General features: G+C 53.3%; 1 protein-coding gene across 3 annotated transcripts in view; it reads right to left on the reverse strand.

Annotated features, from left to right (window-relative positions):
• PNPLA1 (patatin-like phospholipase domain containing 1) overlaps window positions 1-16,922 on the reverse strand; it is a 42,173-nt gene that overhangs the window by 1,607 nt on the left and 23,644 nt on the right. For 2 of the 3 annotated variants that reach the window (XM_014529629.1, XM_014529628.1), the window contains exons 3-8: window positions 15,806-15,871; window positions 14,750-14,959; window positions 13,572-13,632; window positions 6,739-7,311; window positions 3,715-3,793; window positions 2,087-2,212 (exon numbers count right to left, since the gene is read on the reverse strand). In XM_014529629.1, the coding sequence (XP_014385115.1) occupies window positions 2,087-2,212; window positions 3,715-3,793; window positions 6,739-7,311; window positions 13,572-13,632; window positions 14,750-14,959; window positions 15,806-15,871 (1,115 nt within the window). Of the gene's footprint in view, window positions 1-2,082; window positions 2,213-3,714; window positions 3,794-6,738; window positions 7,312-13,571; window positions 13,633-14,749; window positions 14,960-15,805; window positions 15,872-16,922 lie in introns of those variants that run through there. The other variant, XM_005881727.2, reaches the window with a different exon arrangement.

A 16,922-nucleotide genomic window follows, 5' to 3' on the forward strand; every position in this document is an offset into this window, starting at 1 on the left:
CTGCAGGCAGTCTCTCAATTTCTCCTCTTTCCACTTGGAGGCCAGTTACACAACCCGAGTGAGGTGACGGACAAGGCGAGCAGAGGAAAACTATGCTGACACATATATCTGGCCATGCTCAGAGAAGGACCGTTCTGGCAAAAACTGCGGGTCCTGGGACAAAAGGCCAGGGAGCAGGCTTGACCCCAGCCTGTGGCCCAAGTAGAGCTAGTCCATCCAACCCATAGGCCCAGAAAGAGAAAAACAAATGTTTGCTTTGTAATGCATTGAGGTCTGGGGTGGGTTGTTTGTTATGCAGCATTATCATAGCAGCAATAACTGACTAATACAACTGCATCATAGTATGTATGGAACACCCACACTGTGGTTTTCATTCTAGCCTCTCTCGTTTTTGGTGGGAAGAATATCAGCTGGGGACCAGGAATTTACACAGGACTAGCCCGTGAATGAGACAGTGTCCCTGTGATTGTAGTTTGGGAGACAATGAGCAGATCACGCCTTCTTCTCTATGCCTAGCATTTTTGAGCTTCTCTTTTCTGCACCCTACCCTGGTGTTTGAAGCTCAGAGCAGTGGAATTACTTAAGCTCAATTGGTGAATTGCCTCCAGGCAGTTTCATAACCTGTTCTGGAAAGGAGCATTGCGGACAGAACAGCACGTGTGACCACCGACCACAGAGTCTCCCACAGCTTATGAATGTTGTTTTGTCTGTCTGACCCCAGCCCGCTTCTTCATAAAGCACCTGGATTCCTAGGAGTTTGTCCCCAAGCAGCTCTGGCTGAACTGCAGAGTTCCCACTGCTCTGACGTGTGGGAGACGCCTGACCCGGAATCAAGGGCCTGAGTCAGGGCTGGCTCCCAGATAGCACTCCCACGCCCCCTGCAGACCTGCCCCCATGCTCCTGACCTGAGCTTCTAGGGACAGAGATGTAGACACTCAAGGTCAGGGAAGTCTTGGAGTTGGACACCAAGGAACAGAGTGAGAATAATCCCAGGCTGCACTGACCCAGTGGCCACCGGGGGCCACCAACTGCTTGCTGGGTCCTGAAGCCTCCCTGCCCATCCCGAAGGTGCCTGGGGGTCTGGCCTGGTTCCGGTGGCAGTTCTGAGAACCTCCTCCCCACCATACTGCTTCCCACCACCCACCAGGTACCTACCCGCCCCAGTCCCTCTGCCTACCCAGGGACCCCTCCCGGGATAGGAGCAACCTGGAAGGATGTCCCTTAGAATGATTTAGGGATTTTTCTTCTGAGCAATAAACGCTTGAAGAAAATTAAATAGCAGCGCAGGTCTGCTCCTTCAGAGAATACTTTGATAATCCAGCAAAGTAATTACAGGTGATACCAGCTTGGTTTGTGTTTGAGGCTGGTGCGCTGGATTTGTCAGTGTGTATGTATGGCTCCATGTGCCTAAAAGAGAAGCTTGGGAGAAAAAAAAAAATAAATGAAGGCTTGGTTTCTGTGGGGCTCATAGTTGGTCAGATCGGTAGGTGTTATTTCGGTAGGTGTTATTCTTGTCTTTGGCCTGAAGTTCAAAGTTCAAGAGAAACTCTTGGAAGTTGGGATTGAGTTTAATTCACCTTTGATTTCCCCGGAGCCTAGAAGAGTGCTGGGCGCTTACTGGGTGCTCCGTCAATGTCGATCAGTGAAATCAATGACAATATAACATAGTCAAAAAGCTACAGGAAGCCGGCCTACGCTGGCGAGGGCTTTTAGCTGCAGGGTGGGAACAGTCAGGAGCTCTACGTGTTGAGGGTCACGTGGGCATCGGCCTGTCTAGTTTGGTTTTCTAGTGCAGTTCTACCCAGGAGCTGAGAGGTACTGGCCCGCCTCCGGGAGTTATATAACCTTGGCGTCTGCTAGTTGTTGGCTGCTGCTGCACATCTTGCTCCGTGCGAAGCACCGAAGCACCGTACTAAACGCTCACTGAGTGAGACCGTGGCTGATCGAGGATCTCATGTCGGGTGCGTCCTATTCCAAAGCCCAGCTCCTAGCCCCACTCCTGACCCCTCTCAGCCCTGTAATCTTCCTGCAGCCCATGCCCACGCCGCTCCTGCCCGTGGGATGTAAGAACGTTAGCCATGCTCACTGCACTTTGCTGCCTGGCTTTTTGGGTCGCGGATGTCTCGGGAAGCCTTTTCTGGTGCCACTTGTCTTTGGTTTGTTCTTCTTGAACGCCTTGTTCACCCAGTTGGCGTCTCCGGCAGGGCTCGCCCTGGGCAGAGAGAGGGGGTAGTGGTTTGTTAGTGACGGTCTTGTGTCCCCCCCGGCAGGGCCCTGCTCCAGCTGAGAAGGTGTCAGACACACCAGAGCGTGGCTCTGGGCCTGGGAGCGTCAGAGTTCCCAGCGGCCTTTATTTTGTAATCAATGAATATTTGTCTGAGGAACATGCCAACTAGTCAACAGAAACTCTAACTTTTACATGGTTGTATGTCAATGCAATAAAGTGTAAATCATGTGAACAAAATGCATACTTTATGCCCAAGCACGAAATTATTAAATGTATGCAAACTCTGCCCTGGCCAGTTTGGCTCAGTGGATAGAGTGTCAGCCTGCAGACTGAGGGGTCCCGGGTTCAATTCTGGTCAAGGGCATATGCCTGGGTTGTGGGTTCCATCCCCAGTAGGGGGCGTGCAGGAGGCAGCCAATCAATGATTCTCTCTCATCATTGATGTTTCTGTCTCTCTCTCCCTCTCCTTTCCGCTTTGAAATCAATCTATAATAATAAAAGGGTAATATGCTAATTAGACCGGACGTCATTCCAGAGGTGTTTCTGGATGAAGCCGGCGGGGTTGGAGGGAAGTCCGGGTCCCAGGTGCCAGAGGGAAGCCGGTGCCGGCAGCTGGGGGAAGGAAGGCCGACTCTTGCACGAATTTTGTGCATCAGGTCTCTAGTAAAAATATATTTTAAAAAATTATGCAAACTCATTCAAAAAGTTTTATATTGAAATTATACTGGGAGAAGGAATCAGGTCTGTTTTAATGTATTGGCTATGACGTGATATGGAGGGGAAGCATGAAAAGTAAGGGGCCCTGCTCTCCCAACCCCTGCAGCTGTGGCCAGAGAGAAGCCCAGCCACCACCAGAGCTGCCCAGCAGCAGGGAGGGGTGAGGCTGGGGGGGAGGTGCCCGGTCCACCCTCTGACCTCCTGCTGGTGCCTTGCACTGGCTCGCCCACTGCTTTCCAGCCAGTGAGGGAGCCTGGGAGCTTAAAATCAGAGAGGTCCCCAGACCCCCTCGGAACGGCTGCAAAGATAATCACGGAGCACGTGTGACGCGACCCCGACCGCTGATGTGTACCATGAGAAAGGATTTTCTGGGGACCACCCACAGCACAAGAATGTTAGCCTCCTTATCGTGCTGGCAGCAATGATCTGGGTGAAGGGAGGCCCTCAACTCATCGCGTGCAGCGGCCGCTAGGGCTGGGGTGCAGCGCGCTGCTTGCTCTCTCGAGCTGAGCCGTCACCAGTGTCCCTCTGCACTTGGAGGTGCGTGCCCAGTGCGCGGAGCAGGGAGCTGAGGAGAATGGCACTGTCGGCGTGAAAGGCCCCTTTCCCTCGCATGGTCCCCACTGAAGAAGACAGAAGAGGGTGGTGGTCTGTAACCACACAGACTGGAAAGGGATCCCAGTGTCCCCGGGGCGGGGAACGAGGCGGAAGTGTCCCTTAGCTTTCCCCGTCACAGGAGAGAACTCCGTCTCAGTGGGGGGGAAACTCACGCGGCATCCGGCTTGCTGCTGGTCTCCTTCACGGTCGCCAGAGGCGCGGTGCTTTGGGGATTCAAAGAGGCCAGAGGAACTGCAGCCAAAAGGAAAAATGCAGGAGACGGGAGTGAGATGGCGTGGGGGAGGGGTGCTTAGCCTTTTTATTTATTTGTTTGTTTGTTTGTTTAATTTTTGTTGTCACCCATCACTTCACTGGCATGCTGCTCAGCCAATAGGAGGCAGGACATTTCGTAAACAGCACAAAGGCGGGGGAATTTTCCCATCATGCAAAAGCTACTGTCTGTACAGTATTTTGTAGGTTACAAAGCATTTTCATCTATCTACATTACCTCATTCGGGGCAGGCCTGCCTGTCACCTCCCTTTCCCTGTTTTTAAGAAAGACACAGTGAAATGATATGACCAAGTTTTAGACAGGACCGAGGAAAGACCAAACCCTTCTCTTACCCCCAAAGTAGATAAGGGGCCCCTAAATCTTAAAACATAAAAAACAAAACAAGTCTGTCTCCATTTCTATTTTACCTTTTAAATATATATATATATATTTATTGATTTCAGAGAGGAAGGGAGAGAGAGAAATATCACTGATCAGAGAGAATCATTGATTGGCTGCCTTCTGCACGCCTCCTACTGGGGATGGAGCCCACAACTCGGGCATGTGCCCTTGACCAGAATCAAACCTGGGACCCTTCAGCCCGCAGGCTGATGCTCTATCCACTGAGCCAAACCGGCTAGGGCCATTTTACTTTTTGCCAAAGTTTTCCTCTTTTGTCCTGAACTATCTGGGCAATTGTGTCTTCCTTGTTTTTTGTTAGTGTGAACCTGTTTTTTGTTAGGTGCTGCTAGGCAGTGCTGCCCAGTGGTTAACAGTGTGACATCGCAAGTGTTTAGTCTTTTTTGATATAACAATCGGAAGTAAGCGAGAGTGTTCAGATAGAACGGTCAACTGTCTTGTTCTCAAATTCTCGTCTGTGGGACCAAAATCTTATTGTGGCCTTGACCGCGATGCAGTGGAAGGACTGAGGCTGACCCTCCATGCAACATCATAACGTCCCTCACACAGAGCAGCCGTGCGAGGGAAAGTGCCAGAAAAACCCACAGGGGCCCGGACCTTCCATCACCGGCTCCGTGGACTGCTTTTCTCATTTTTTTAAAATAAAAAATATTAATAGTTTTATGACTACGCTCTTAAGTAAGTGCATTGCATGTTTTCAGAGTATGGGGATATATAAAATATGAAGATTAATAATAATTATGTAACTAAAAATAACATGGACTCTATTTAGATTCCCCTACCTGAAGATCTTTCATTTGGGGCCTGGTGGATGTTGCAAACCTACTTGCAGTTCCTTTGTTGGGGGATTTTCCCAGGGCTTCTTGCAGTACCCCACCCCCTGCCACATGGCCCTCACGGTAGGACTGACAACGCTGAGCCTGGGGGGTTCCTCCCTGCCCACCCCCCACAGCTGGCTTGGGGTGCCACAGCGGCTCGGCCGGGGCTACGCAGGGGTCCTGCCTCAGCAGACTGAACCGAGGGCGGGCCTGTGCACTGTAGGGTGCTCAGCAGCATCTGGCCTCCGGCATGGCCAAGGTCTCCGGGGGTAATCGCCCCCAGCTGAGAAGCACTGGACTTTCAGTACCTCTGCCCACCCCCAGGGGGAGTGAGGATGCCCGGGATGGCTCAGGCACCTGAGGATGGCTACCTTTAGGCACCGGTGTGATATAAAAATAAAAGCATTTTATTTCACAGGAAATAGAGAGCATGTGAAACACTGGACCAATTTTCTGACTTTTACTATCCTTAGACTTTTTTCTCATTGCTAATCTGTGCTACTGTTTACTCTAATAATATGGAAGTTTGGCTGCTGGGCTGTCAGGACCCTTCATCCCATCATCTGGGCCCTGTCCCTTTGCCCCACCCTGACCATCCTCTTCATCCTGAATGTACTCTGCACTTTCCTGCTTTGCACCTGAGCTTCTCGAATAAACAAAACCTGACCTGCTCTTTTCATTCCATCCAATCCATCTCACAGACCAGGATGGTCAACATCCCGCCTTGTCAACCCGCCTGTCATCTCCCAGAGGCCTTCCTTCCTCCCCCGAGAGCAGTGATCACATCCTCCATAAGCACCCACAACAGGTTTAGAACCGAATAACGCATCTTGTATTTTTGAGTTGGTTTCCCGCCATCCCCTCTGCCAGAGGCGAGGAAGTGAGAACTGCTCCTCTTTGCAGCCCCTAGAACATGCTTCTCAAACAATCTGCAGCAAAGAGCCCGTTTTTAAAATTATTATTTACAACCCACATGGACTCGTGCTTCGGTGGAATACAATCAAATGGAGGAGGGAAGCCCTCCCCTGCCATGGCTCTATCTTATTGCCACCGGGGGTGGGGAACGTCCACTGAGGGCCTTACACGGCCCGAGAAATCACTTGGTCTGGCCCTGCCAGGGCATTAATTAAATGTTTGACCAAACATGGCAGGCTAATTTTTAAGTTATAATTTTGAATGGCCTGAGAATGATGTGATAAATACCCCAATGGTCGTTGGCAGAAAAAAGGTTCCCCACCCCACCCCACTACACATTTCTAAATGCTTCTCTCAGTTTCCGTGCCCATTTCATCATGAACTAGTGACAGATAGTTAGGGGACCGGCAGTGTCCACAGACCACCCTTTGAGTAGCACCGTCCTGGACTCAATAGCGTTTACCAGGACAGCAGTCCCAGAGGTAAGCGGGCAAGAGAGCCACCTGGAGGGCTTGTAGAAAGGACAGCTGGCCCCACCCCCCGAGTCTGCGACTTAGCAGGTCTGTGGTGGGGCCTGCAAATTCTCGTTGCTGCTGGTTGGAAACCTCACTTGGAGACTCACTGGGCTACAGAAACAAACAACTATCGGGTACATTGCCCTCGTGTGGCTGCCTGCCCTCGGAAGCAATGGTTTGGGCCACCATGTTGTCAAGCTGAAGGGCTGCAGACAAGAGGAAACCCCGAGAAGCCGTGAGAAGCCAGAGGGCCCCTACCTTGGGGCTGTGCTGAGCCCAGCTCCTCCGCAGCTGGCTGTGCAGGTGATGTCGAAGAACATCGAGGCAACGTGTGAGGTGCCCCCGCAGCTGAAGGCCCCGGAGGTGGCTGGGAGGGTGGGGACTCGGGTGGTGACCCAGTCAGCTGTACCTGCTGCTGTGGTGACACAGGTGACAGGCCAGGTGAGGAGCTGGGCGGTGAGGGCACAGCTGGGAGTGATACAGGTGGCAAGTCAGCCGCAGAACGTGACGAGGAAGAGCCCAGGGTCGATGCGGGTGACTGCTCAGATGAAGAGGCAGGTGGCGAAGCGGGTGACTCCACAGGCCACTCGTGTGTGCATGCAGGTGTCTGTACAGGTGGGGACACAAGTGGGCCACGGCCACCGCTTTCTTGCTCTTTGCGATCGCATTGTGTGGGGAGTTGCGTGGATTCTTCCAGACTGGCCTGCTCTGATTGGAGGCTTGGCTCACTGTGTTCCGGGCGCGCGTTGCCCAGGGCGAGTTCTATCTGGCAGTACACTTCCACCCGGGGGAAGATGACCCTCTTGGAGGGAGAATTAAGGTAAGCAGCGTCTAGGAAACACAAGCATGGGTCACAGGTGGCATTTCGAACCTCCGACATCGGCATGGTGTTTGCAAAAAACACTTTTCCAAGTTACTCTCATAAACAGGATTATTTCCCACCGGTTGCCTTTCATTACTTGCTTGGATTGATTGACATTGAGTATTTGATTGCGGATTAATCCACGTGTTCAGTGGATATTTATTGAGCATCTCTGTGTGCAGGCACTGTGCCTGGCACTGAGGAGGCGAAGGAGACAGAAACAGGTGTGATGGTTCCTCCGCCCGGAGCTTACAGCCCAGGGCGGGGGCAGGCCCTGATCTCAAGTTTTAATCAAGACAAGTGTTAGGCAGGGGAGGAACGTGGGCCTAGCAGAGAGGGAGGCAGGGAGGACTTAACTGGGAGGCTTCCCCGAGGGAGGGGCATTTAAGCTGAGATCTGAAGGCCGAGTGAGTGGTCCAGGGGATGGGCAGGCGGGATGGGCAGGAGAGTCAGGCAGAGGGAGCAGCATGCACAAAGGTCACAGGCCTGAAGGAGCACCAGACGTGGGGTCCTGAAAGGTAGTGTGGCTGGAGCCTGCGGGGGGCGGGGGGTGGCTCTGTGGTTGGGGATGGGGCTGAGGAGCAGGGACCGGATCTCTCAAGGGCTGGTAGGCAGCACTGAGGACTCTTAATTTTCATGGGGACCATGAAGCCTTCTAGGCAGGGAGGCGCCCCCCTGACTCTGGTTTTGACAAGGTCGCTGTGGCTGGGTGTGGAGACTCACTGACAAGGGCACAGGGGGCCGGGAAACCTGTCGGGTGGCTGCGGAGCTGTGTGGGGCTTGCGCCTGGAAGAAGGTGAAGGAAGTAGAAGTTCTGTTTGGGAGGCAAGTGGGTGAGGATCGGTGAGGGACTGATGGGGGCTGAGGGGAGGTAGGTGGCTTGCACAATCGATGGATGCTGGTGCTGTCTACTGAGAATAGGCCATGGGAGGGATGGACGGGGAGAGGGGGGAAGAGAGCTCAGGTTAGGAGCTTGTTTTGGGACACGTTGAGTTTAGGGGCCTTGGAGATACCCAAGGAGAGACCAGTGGGCAGTGTGCGTGTGGATTTGGATTCTAGAGACGAGGGTTAGAGGTTCATATGTATTGGAAGCCCACCGGGCGGTCACTGGGGCTGTGGTGGTGGGTGTGCAGGAGACTCCTGGGGAGGGAAAGCAGGTGAGAGGAGGGGCCGGGATTGAGGCAGACAAGCAGAGGGGCCCAGGGCAAGTTTCCTAAAACAGGCAAAACTGGGAAGATTCCAAAGCCGCTGGGAAGAGGACCCGCACGCAGCCCAGGAGAAAACATTTACAAATAGTATTCCTGACAAAGGGCGTTTATCTAGAATTCCTTAAAGCTCTTAAATGAGAAACAAACAATCCCATGTTTCAAATGGGCAAAGGGCCAACTGAAAGAGCTCCCACTGGCCAAAGCTGGGACAATTTGAGAAAAAACTTAGAGTTGAATAAGAACCCTGAGTATAAAATAAGTGCCCAGGAGTTCACACAAAACAAGCAAGACGACTGCCTGAGTGATGCAGATGAGACCCATCGTCCACGCAGAAGCAGCCCACATGCTTTATGGGGGCGCCCTGACCTTAAGGACAGGAGACGGATTCCTCGCCTTTTCCGTGTGCGCTATGCATAGACTTCCTCCCGGAAAGCACAGGGTGGGGAGAGGAGAAAGGGTGACTTCACCAGGAGAACCTGACCAGCACCGCTGCAGCCAGGTGACCGAGGCCACACCACCGGTGACCGTCAGGTGGGCGGCGGGCACCCCTGTGGAATGTGCTGAGGCGGCACTTTGCCTCTTCGGTCTTCCTTCCTCCAACCCAGGACCCCGTCTAATCATGGGGCAAACATCAGACAGACCCCAACTGAGGGGCAGTCTACAGAGTCTCTGGCCAGGACTAAACCCTGCCAGTCACTAAAAACAAGGAGAGTCTGAGAAACTGTCACAAACAAGGAGAGTCCGAGGGGACATGACAACGGCACGCGGCGTGCTTTCCTGGATGGGGACCTGGGTTGGAGTGAGGACCTCAGGCAGCAACTCAGGAAGTCTGAGCAGAGTGTAGCCTTGGTTACTAGGCACCCTGTGACACCTAACAAAGGGAAACCTGGGTGCGGGATGTACGGAAACGCTGTACTGTTTTTATATTTTTCTGTAAATCTAAAACTGTTCTAAAAATAAAGCTTATGAAAGGTCTAGGGGGAAATGGGCAAAAGAGTTGAACAGACACGTCCAAAGAAGCTCTTTGGACGACTAATAAGCAAATGAGAAGATGCTCAGCATCATCAGCCACCAGGAAGAGGCAACTTCAAGCCAGTGAGACCCCGCTGCACGCCTCTCAGGACAGCGCAGATGGAAAAGACCTGCCACAGTAAGTGTCGGTGAACACGGGGGCACCTGGAGCTCTCCTCACAGCTGGAGGGAGTGGAGAATGATACAGCTGCTTTGGAGGACCGCGGGGTGGTCTCCTAACAAGCTAAATCCGCATTCTGGGAATATGCCTCAATCTGCACATGTCCAAACGAATTGAACATCGAATCTCAAAGAGATATTTGCACACCCTTCCATTGCAGCATTATTTACAATAGCCAAGAGGTAGAAGCAACTATATGTCCATTGATGAACAAATGGCTAAAGAAAATGTGGTATATACACACGTTGGAATATTCTTCAGCCTTAAAAATGAAGAAAGTCCTGTCACATGCTACAACATGGATAAACCTTGAGAACATTGTAAGTGAACTAAAAGGCAAATACTGTGTGCTTCCCTGATGTGAGGGATGTAAAGTAATCAAACCCGTAGAAATAGAAAGAGGAGCGGTGGTTGCCAGGGCCTGGGTGGGGAGAAATGGGGAGTTGGGGGCCAGTGGGTATAGTTTCAGTTTTGCAAGATAAAAAGTTCTGGAGGTTAGCTGCACAACAAAGTCAACACGCTTAGCACTACTGAGCTGTCCACTTACTAGTGGTTGAGACGGTACACTTATGTTATGTGTTCTTATCACAATTTTATATATGCAAATTATATATAATTATATTATATAACGTAATTATCATAATTATATATATAACACATCTACCATGTGATCTAATCATTCCACTCCTGGGTATGATCAGAGAAATAAGAGCATATGTCCATACTGAGACACAGATATGAGTATTTATAGCAGCTTTATTCATAACAGCCTGAGGTGCATACAACTTAAATGTCCATTAACAGGTGAATGGCTAAATGAACGGTGGTATAGTCATACAAGGGAATGGAATGTAAAAAGGAATGAACTATTTATATCGTGCAACAACATGGGTGAATCTTTGAATAATTACGCTGAGGGAGAGAATGCAGCCAAAAATAAGGTTTCACAGTATAAGATTCCATTTCTCAAAAACTCTAGAAAATGCAATTGGTCTGTAATGACAGAGAGTAGATCAGAAGTTGGGGTGGGTGAGGGGAGGTGGGAGGAATCACTGAGGGGCACGAGGAGACCGGGCGTGATAGATTGTTCGCCATTCTGACGGGGAGCTGTCTCACAGGTGTGTGTGTGTGTGTGTGTGTGTGTACACATCGAATTGTGAGAGGCAGGGAGGGAGAGAGAGGGAAGAATGGCAGGAAGGCAGGAAGGAGGGAAGGAGGAGGGTAGGTTTGGCTGGACAGGTCTGGATGCCACGTGGCTATTTTTAGACATGGCGTCCTTTGAGCTCCAACCTCACTCAGTGCCCAGGTGCACAGCTCGGTTCGCAGGTGTGTGTGTGTGTGTGTGTCTGTGTGTGTGTGTGTGTGTGTGTGTGTGTCCCCTCAAGCACACAGCAAGCAGGGAGATATGTGTGTCCTCAAGCACACAGCAAGCAGGGGGCTGCTGCAGGGAGGCAGATGGAGGGAGACTTGCCGGGCACACAGCAAGCAGGAGGCTGCTGCAGGGAGGCAGATGGAGGGAGACTTGCCGGCAGCAGGAATAGTGAGGGGGAGGTGAGCCCTTAGGAGGGAGGGGGTGACACCTGTGGGTGCAGCTTCCTGTGGAGCTGACCACCCTCCAGTGGGGCGGGAGGCTGGAGTGGACTCGCCTTTTCCGTTCCGGATGGCAGGTGGGGATTAAAACCGCACTTACTCAGGCTGGGTGGGTCCCTCCCGCGCTCCCTGTGAAGGAGGCGGATCCAGCCCATCTAAACCCCAGGGGCTTGGGGTGGGGGCGCTGAAACCTGCGCTGAGAAAGCCGCACTGGCAGATGGAAGCGGAAGCAACCCTGGCCGGTGGCCAGCAGGAGACAGCGTCTCCTTTAGCATCTTTCCTACTGGGGGTGGTTCCAGGGCCCCTGGGAAATCCCGCCACCCTCCATATACTGCCCGGGTCAGGAGTGGATGCTGAAATGCAGGGTTTCAGCCTTGTGCTTAGGACACCATTCATACCTGTGAACACGTCCACACCAGCTAAGGGGGGGTGGGGGGAGGGCGCTGGGTTCCTCCCGCAGGAGGAAGGGTGGGAGAAGGTGCTACTGAGAAACGGGGGACGAGTTCCCTAGGGCCTGCCCTGAGAGGAAGAGAAGGGAAAAGTTCTAGGGGAGAGGTGGGTATGGAGTAGCCTGGTAGCCAGGCTGAAACTGGGGTGTAGAGGGGTCTCCTGGGGCAGGGGATTGGTGTCTGCTCCGAGATCTGAGCCCCAAATCAGGGGGTCTCCCTAAGCCCCAAGTCCCCAGCCTACACCATCATTGAGGAGAGTGGAGGGGCTCCCCAGCTGGTAGCAGAAAGGACCCTAGGCCCCAGCCAGCCCCTCCTATTCCTGAGGCCCCATCTATACCCCCCATGACACCCTTCATGTTGTTCACCTTTTGGATACTTGGGGCTCACTTTTCACAGCTGTCGCCTGTGTAAATGAGGATGGGGGAGTTGTCAGAGGAGGCAGGGCCAGGAGGAGTCTGTCCTGCCGAGGGGTGCAAGGAGGGGCCTGTCTCTGGGCTCCGAGGGGGCAGAGACTGGATTGACCATGGCAGAGATATGGGACTCTGCTGTCCTCAGTAAGAACCGCCAGCTATTGGAGAATGGTGCTGAGGGCTCCGTGGCTTTGCTCCTCTGATCTTCACGATAACCTCTGAGGAGGTTCCATGATTAGCCCCTTATACAGATGAGAAAACTGAGGCCCCAGGAGGTTATCTACCTGCTCAAGATCACACAGCTGGGAGGTGTCAGGAATGGGGATCTAAACCCTTTTCACAGATTAGGAAACCAAGACTCAGAGAGGGGGAGTGGATTCCCTGAGCTCACACAGCTGCAGGGAAGGAATCCTGGCCCAGGCTGAGTGCCTCGGAGCCCCCATTCTCTCCCACCCCCACCCTTGTTGGGAGAAAGGACCCAGGAGAACATAGAGTCAGGACAGTGGGAGCTTGGGAAAGCAGGAAGCAATTGTGAAGGGGAAAACTGACTATATCCTGGGGGGAAAAAACTCACTCAACACCTTAATCTCACTCCCAAAATATTTCCTAAATCTGTACACACAACAAGCACAACACAGCATTGCTGATCATAGTGAATGTTTGAAAACTCAAAGGGATGATCAGTTTTCTGCACAACCAACTGCCCAGAGGACAATCATGAAGACCCTGGGGCACATGGGAAAAACTTACGGTTTTTACGGGAAACGCCCTTTGAGCCAGGAATCCCTTCTCTTGGAAATTAACTCTAAATATGGAAAAGCTTTTTTCTTTCCACTTAACAGAGACGTTTGCCATGACCTTCCTCATGTTAAAGCGTGTTATACATGTCATCGGAGTCCTCCTTCTACCAAATCACAGAGGACACACAGGTGCGGGGCCACGACCTCCAAACCAGCACAGGCCAGGGCTCCTCTCTCGCATGTGCTGAGCCGCACGTCCTTCAGAGCCTCAGATAAACATAAACCTGTCCCATGTAGTTTCTACATTAACAATATGGCCCTTTTGGAAAGAGAATGAAATGACACGAAAATGGAAGATACGAGCTATGTATTTCCTACATATAGTTTTTCTATCCAGAAATATGTTTGTGCAAAGCCCTAGACACTGTCCCCCTCAGGTAACCGAAACGCCGCCTTTGCACGGAGATCCTCATTTCTGGCCACAGTGGCCTGTCCTGGACAAGGCAGTTGTCAGTCCTGCACCCATTTCTGGCTCTCCAGGTCCCCAACGTGGGGGAATGCTCCCCTGCTCAGCTCTCCTACTTCCTGCCTTTGCCCACCCTCTGGGCCTCCCTTCATCGGGGCTCCACGTGGTACTTACTCAGCCGCCTCAAGTACAGAACGGCGTCTTCGTACCCTCGGTAGTAGTAATTGTGCAGGACCTGCGAGGGGGGCACACCGGGAAGAGACTCAGGCTGCCGCAGCAGCGACAGCGCGGTCCCCTCCCCAGAGCAGCTGCTTTCGCCTTTTATTTGACGGGCTCTTCAAATGTGCCTGTCCGGTCCCATCCCTCTCTCTCTGCCAAGGACTGGGAGCAGTTCCTGTGTCCATAGTGACACTACACCAGTGTGCTAGACCTTGCGCAGCTGCCCACCAGCTGCCCCTGGCCGGAGACGCCGAGGTGTTTGGAGCAGAAGCAGGGAAAGTGCATTTGGACCATATGAAAAGCCAAGTTTGGAGACTGGGTTCAAGTCCCAGCGCTGCCACTTACTGGCTGTGGGGCTCTGTGGGTGTAACCTCTCACAGCCTCAGTTTCTTCATCTGTAAAATGGGGTAATAATAGCATCTATCACAGAGGATGCTGAAGGATCACACGAGATATTGCCCTCAAAACCTTTTCTGTAAAGGGCCAGGTAGCAAATATTTGGGGCTTTGCAGGCCATACATAGTCTGCCATTTCTTCTTCTCCTCCTCCTCCTCCTCCTCCTCCTCCTCCTTCTTCGTCTCCTTCTTCTTCTTCTTTTTCTTCTTCTTCTTTTTCTTCTTTTTTTACAGTCATTTGTTATATTTTATGTTTTATTTTTACTGAATATATTGGGGTAGTACTGGTTAACAAAATTATATAGGTTTCAGGTGCACAACTCTACACACATCATCTGTACACTGTATTGTGTGTTCACCGCCCATTTTACAGCCTTTAACGGTGGAAAGCCCACGCTTAGCTCACAGGCTGTACAAAAACAAGGGAGGGGGTGGATCTAGCCCCCGGGCCACAGTTTGCTGACCTGGCATCGCACATCCGAGTGGAAGAGCTCAGTTACCATCCCATCAGCGATTCTGACATCACCTTATTTACAGGGGAGGACATTAAGGCTGGGAGCCCTTAGGGGACATGTTCAAGGTCACACAGCTCATTAGCGAAAAGGCCAGGACGCAGGTCTAGGAGGAAGTTTAAGGGAACATTCGAGGGGAGGAAATATGGGAACTGAGTGGGCCCCACTGGCTTCCCCATTGCACCCCCCACCCCCACCCGGGCCCCTCCAGGCCCCCCTCTCTCACCATCAGGTCCGGAGGGAACAGGGCATGGGTCATCCTGGCGATGTTCTCCAGGGAGAACTGGAAGGAGCAGTTGAACATGCGGAAGTCGTGGAAGATGGCGGGGCAGTCCCGGGGGCAGATGTCCTGCTGGCCGCTGAAGGTGGAGATGGTGATGGAGTCGGTCCAGAAGGCGCAGGGCTGCATGCCCGTGAAGCCGCCGTCGATGTACCGCTGTGGGGGCAGAGTAAGAAATGCGCGCCTGGCCAGAGGGCCTCTCCCCACGCGGGGAGGACACAAGGACAAGCCCTACACTGAGGCCCGGGGGCTGGGTGATGGGCTCAAGGTCACTCAGGTCCAAGCTGCCCCTCTGCCGAGCCAGGCACCCTGACCGGCCACGTGTCCACCCTCCAGGCCCTTCCCCTCTGGGGTTTTGGTTCCTCAGCTGAGAACAAAGGCGCAGACCCTCTGGGGTCACTGAGAACTACACCGACATGCAAGCTGGGCTCCATCTAGAGCTGAACCTTGTCCGGACCTCATTTTCTCCATAAGATGAGGAGGGGGTGAGCTAGACCCTCTGATCGGAGTGTGGTCTGGGGACCAGCAGCGCCGGCTCAGGCGCAGTCTCGTGCCCTGGCCCAGACCTACTGGGGCAGGATTTGCATTATTTTACAAGATCCCCGAGCGATTCGTGGGCACGTGGAAGTTGGCGAGGCACTAGCCTAGATGACCTCAAAGGTCCCCATCACTCAAGGTTCCAGGTCCCCACGGCGCAGGGCCTGTGTCCTAGGCTCCCTGTCAAGCCTGGGAAAGTCTGTAAAGTCGGAGGCATCTTGATTTGCTGGGCTCAGTAATGGGTTGGTGCATCCAGAGAGAAGCCCAGCCTAGTTGGGGAAGTTCCTCTTAAGGCCCCAGAAGTCCATCTACTATATGGGGAATTCTGAGTAGGAAAACATAAGAACCTTCCCAACTCCTGGTCTTCCCGCCGAATTCTGAGACCACCCCCTGCTGTCCCAGCTGTGGTCTGGGGCCGAGGCACCCCTGGGCCCCGGCTCAGCCCCGCCCAGCTTCAGCACTCACCACACCGCGGTAGGTAGGGGGGATGAGGCCGCAGTACACGGGGACAAAGCAGCTGCAGTACAGGGCCTGCGGGGGGAGAACAGGGCTGAGACGCCTGAGGCCCTGGGGGCTGGGGGGACCTGCAAGCCCCCGGGACACGGCCAGCCACACTTTCCTTAAACCCAAGGTGGAGGCCCTGCCTTCCTCCCAGTTCAGTCCCTGTCCTGGCCCTGACTAGCTGGGTCCTTGGTGACAACTTGGTCACAGGTTTAAAGGCAGAGGGTGACCTCAGTGATCTCCAGGGTCCCTTCTGGGACCAAAGTTCCATAAATCCAATGGGATTCCACCACCATCACTGTGCATCCGGCTTGGGTCAGGTCCTCAAAGGAGGGTGAGATACCCACACTTGGGAATGCTGCAAGAGGGGAGTAGGCAAGCAGGTGACAGTACAGGGTGACAGGTGCTGTGGGGGAGGTGAGCAGGGACATTGTGGCCCCAAAGAAGCACCCAGCTTAAGGGGGTGTGGGGCGGGCAGATGGAGGAGAGTTCCAGCAGGCATGACTGGAGTCTTCTACGGCAGGTGAAGGGGAGTGAGAACGAGAGAAGGGCTTCCCTGGCGGAGGGCACAGAAGGTGCACAGGCACGAAGACCTGCTTGGTGTGTGGTCTGTGCTGGTTGGCCCGGGTAGACGAGGAAGGTGGTAGGAGGCTGGAGAGGAAAGTCTTGAAGAGCTGGTGCCAACAAACCCAGGGACACGAGGTGGCGGAGGAGTATCCACGTGCATTGCCTGTTCACCCTCCACCCAGGATCATGGCCAGGCCAGTGTGGGGATGAGAGGATGGGTGGCAAGGGCCTTGTCGTCAGAGGAGGGGAGGGGAATAGAAATGTGGGACAAAGTCATGCAGCGCAACCCCTTTGTCAGGAAAGAAAATTGGGTCCACCCCCAGCCCTCCCCAGCAAGAGCAACTCAGCTAGGAGCTCTGTTAATGAGGCTAGAACAGTGCAGCTTTGTTGTGGTTTGCTCTGGTTGGCACAGGTAGACGAGGAAGGTGGTAGAAGGCTGGGGAAGCAGGACCAGCCTGCCCTCCAACCTGCCCTTCTGCAACGCACTCTAGCCCCGCCCCCGCCCCCACCCCAC

This window comes from Myotis brandtii, unplaced genomic scaffold (genome assembly GCF_000412655.1).
Source record: "Myotis brandtii unplaced genomic scaffold, ASM41265v1 scaffold687, whole genome shotgun sequence".
Classification (NCBI taxonomy): domain Eukaryota; kingdom Metazoa; phylum Chordata; class Mammalia; order Chiroptera; family Vespertilionidae; genus Myotis; species Myotis brandtii.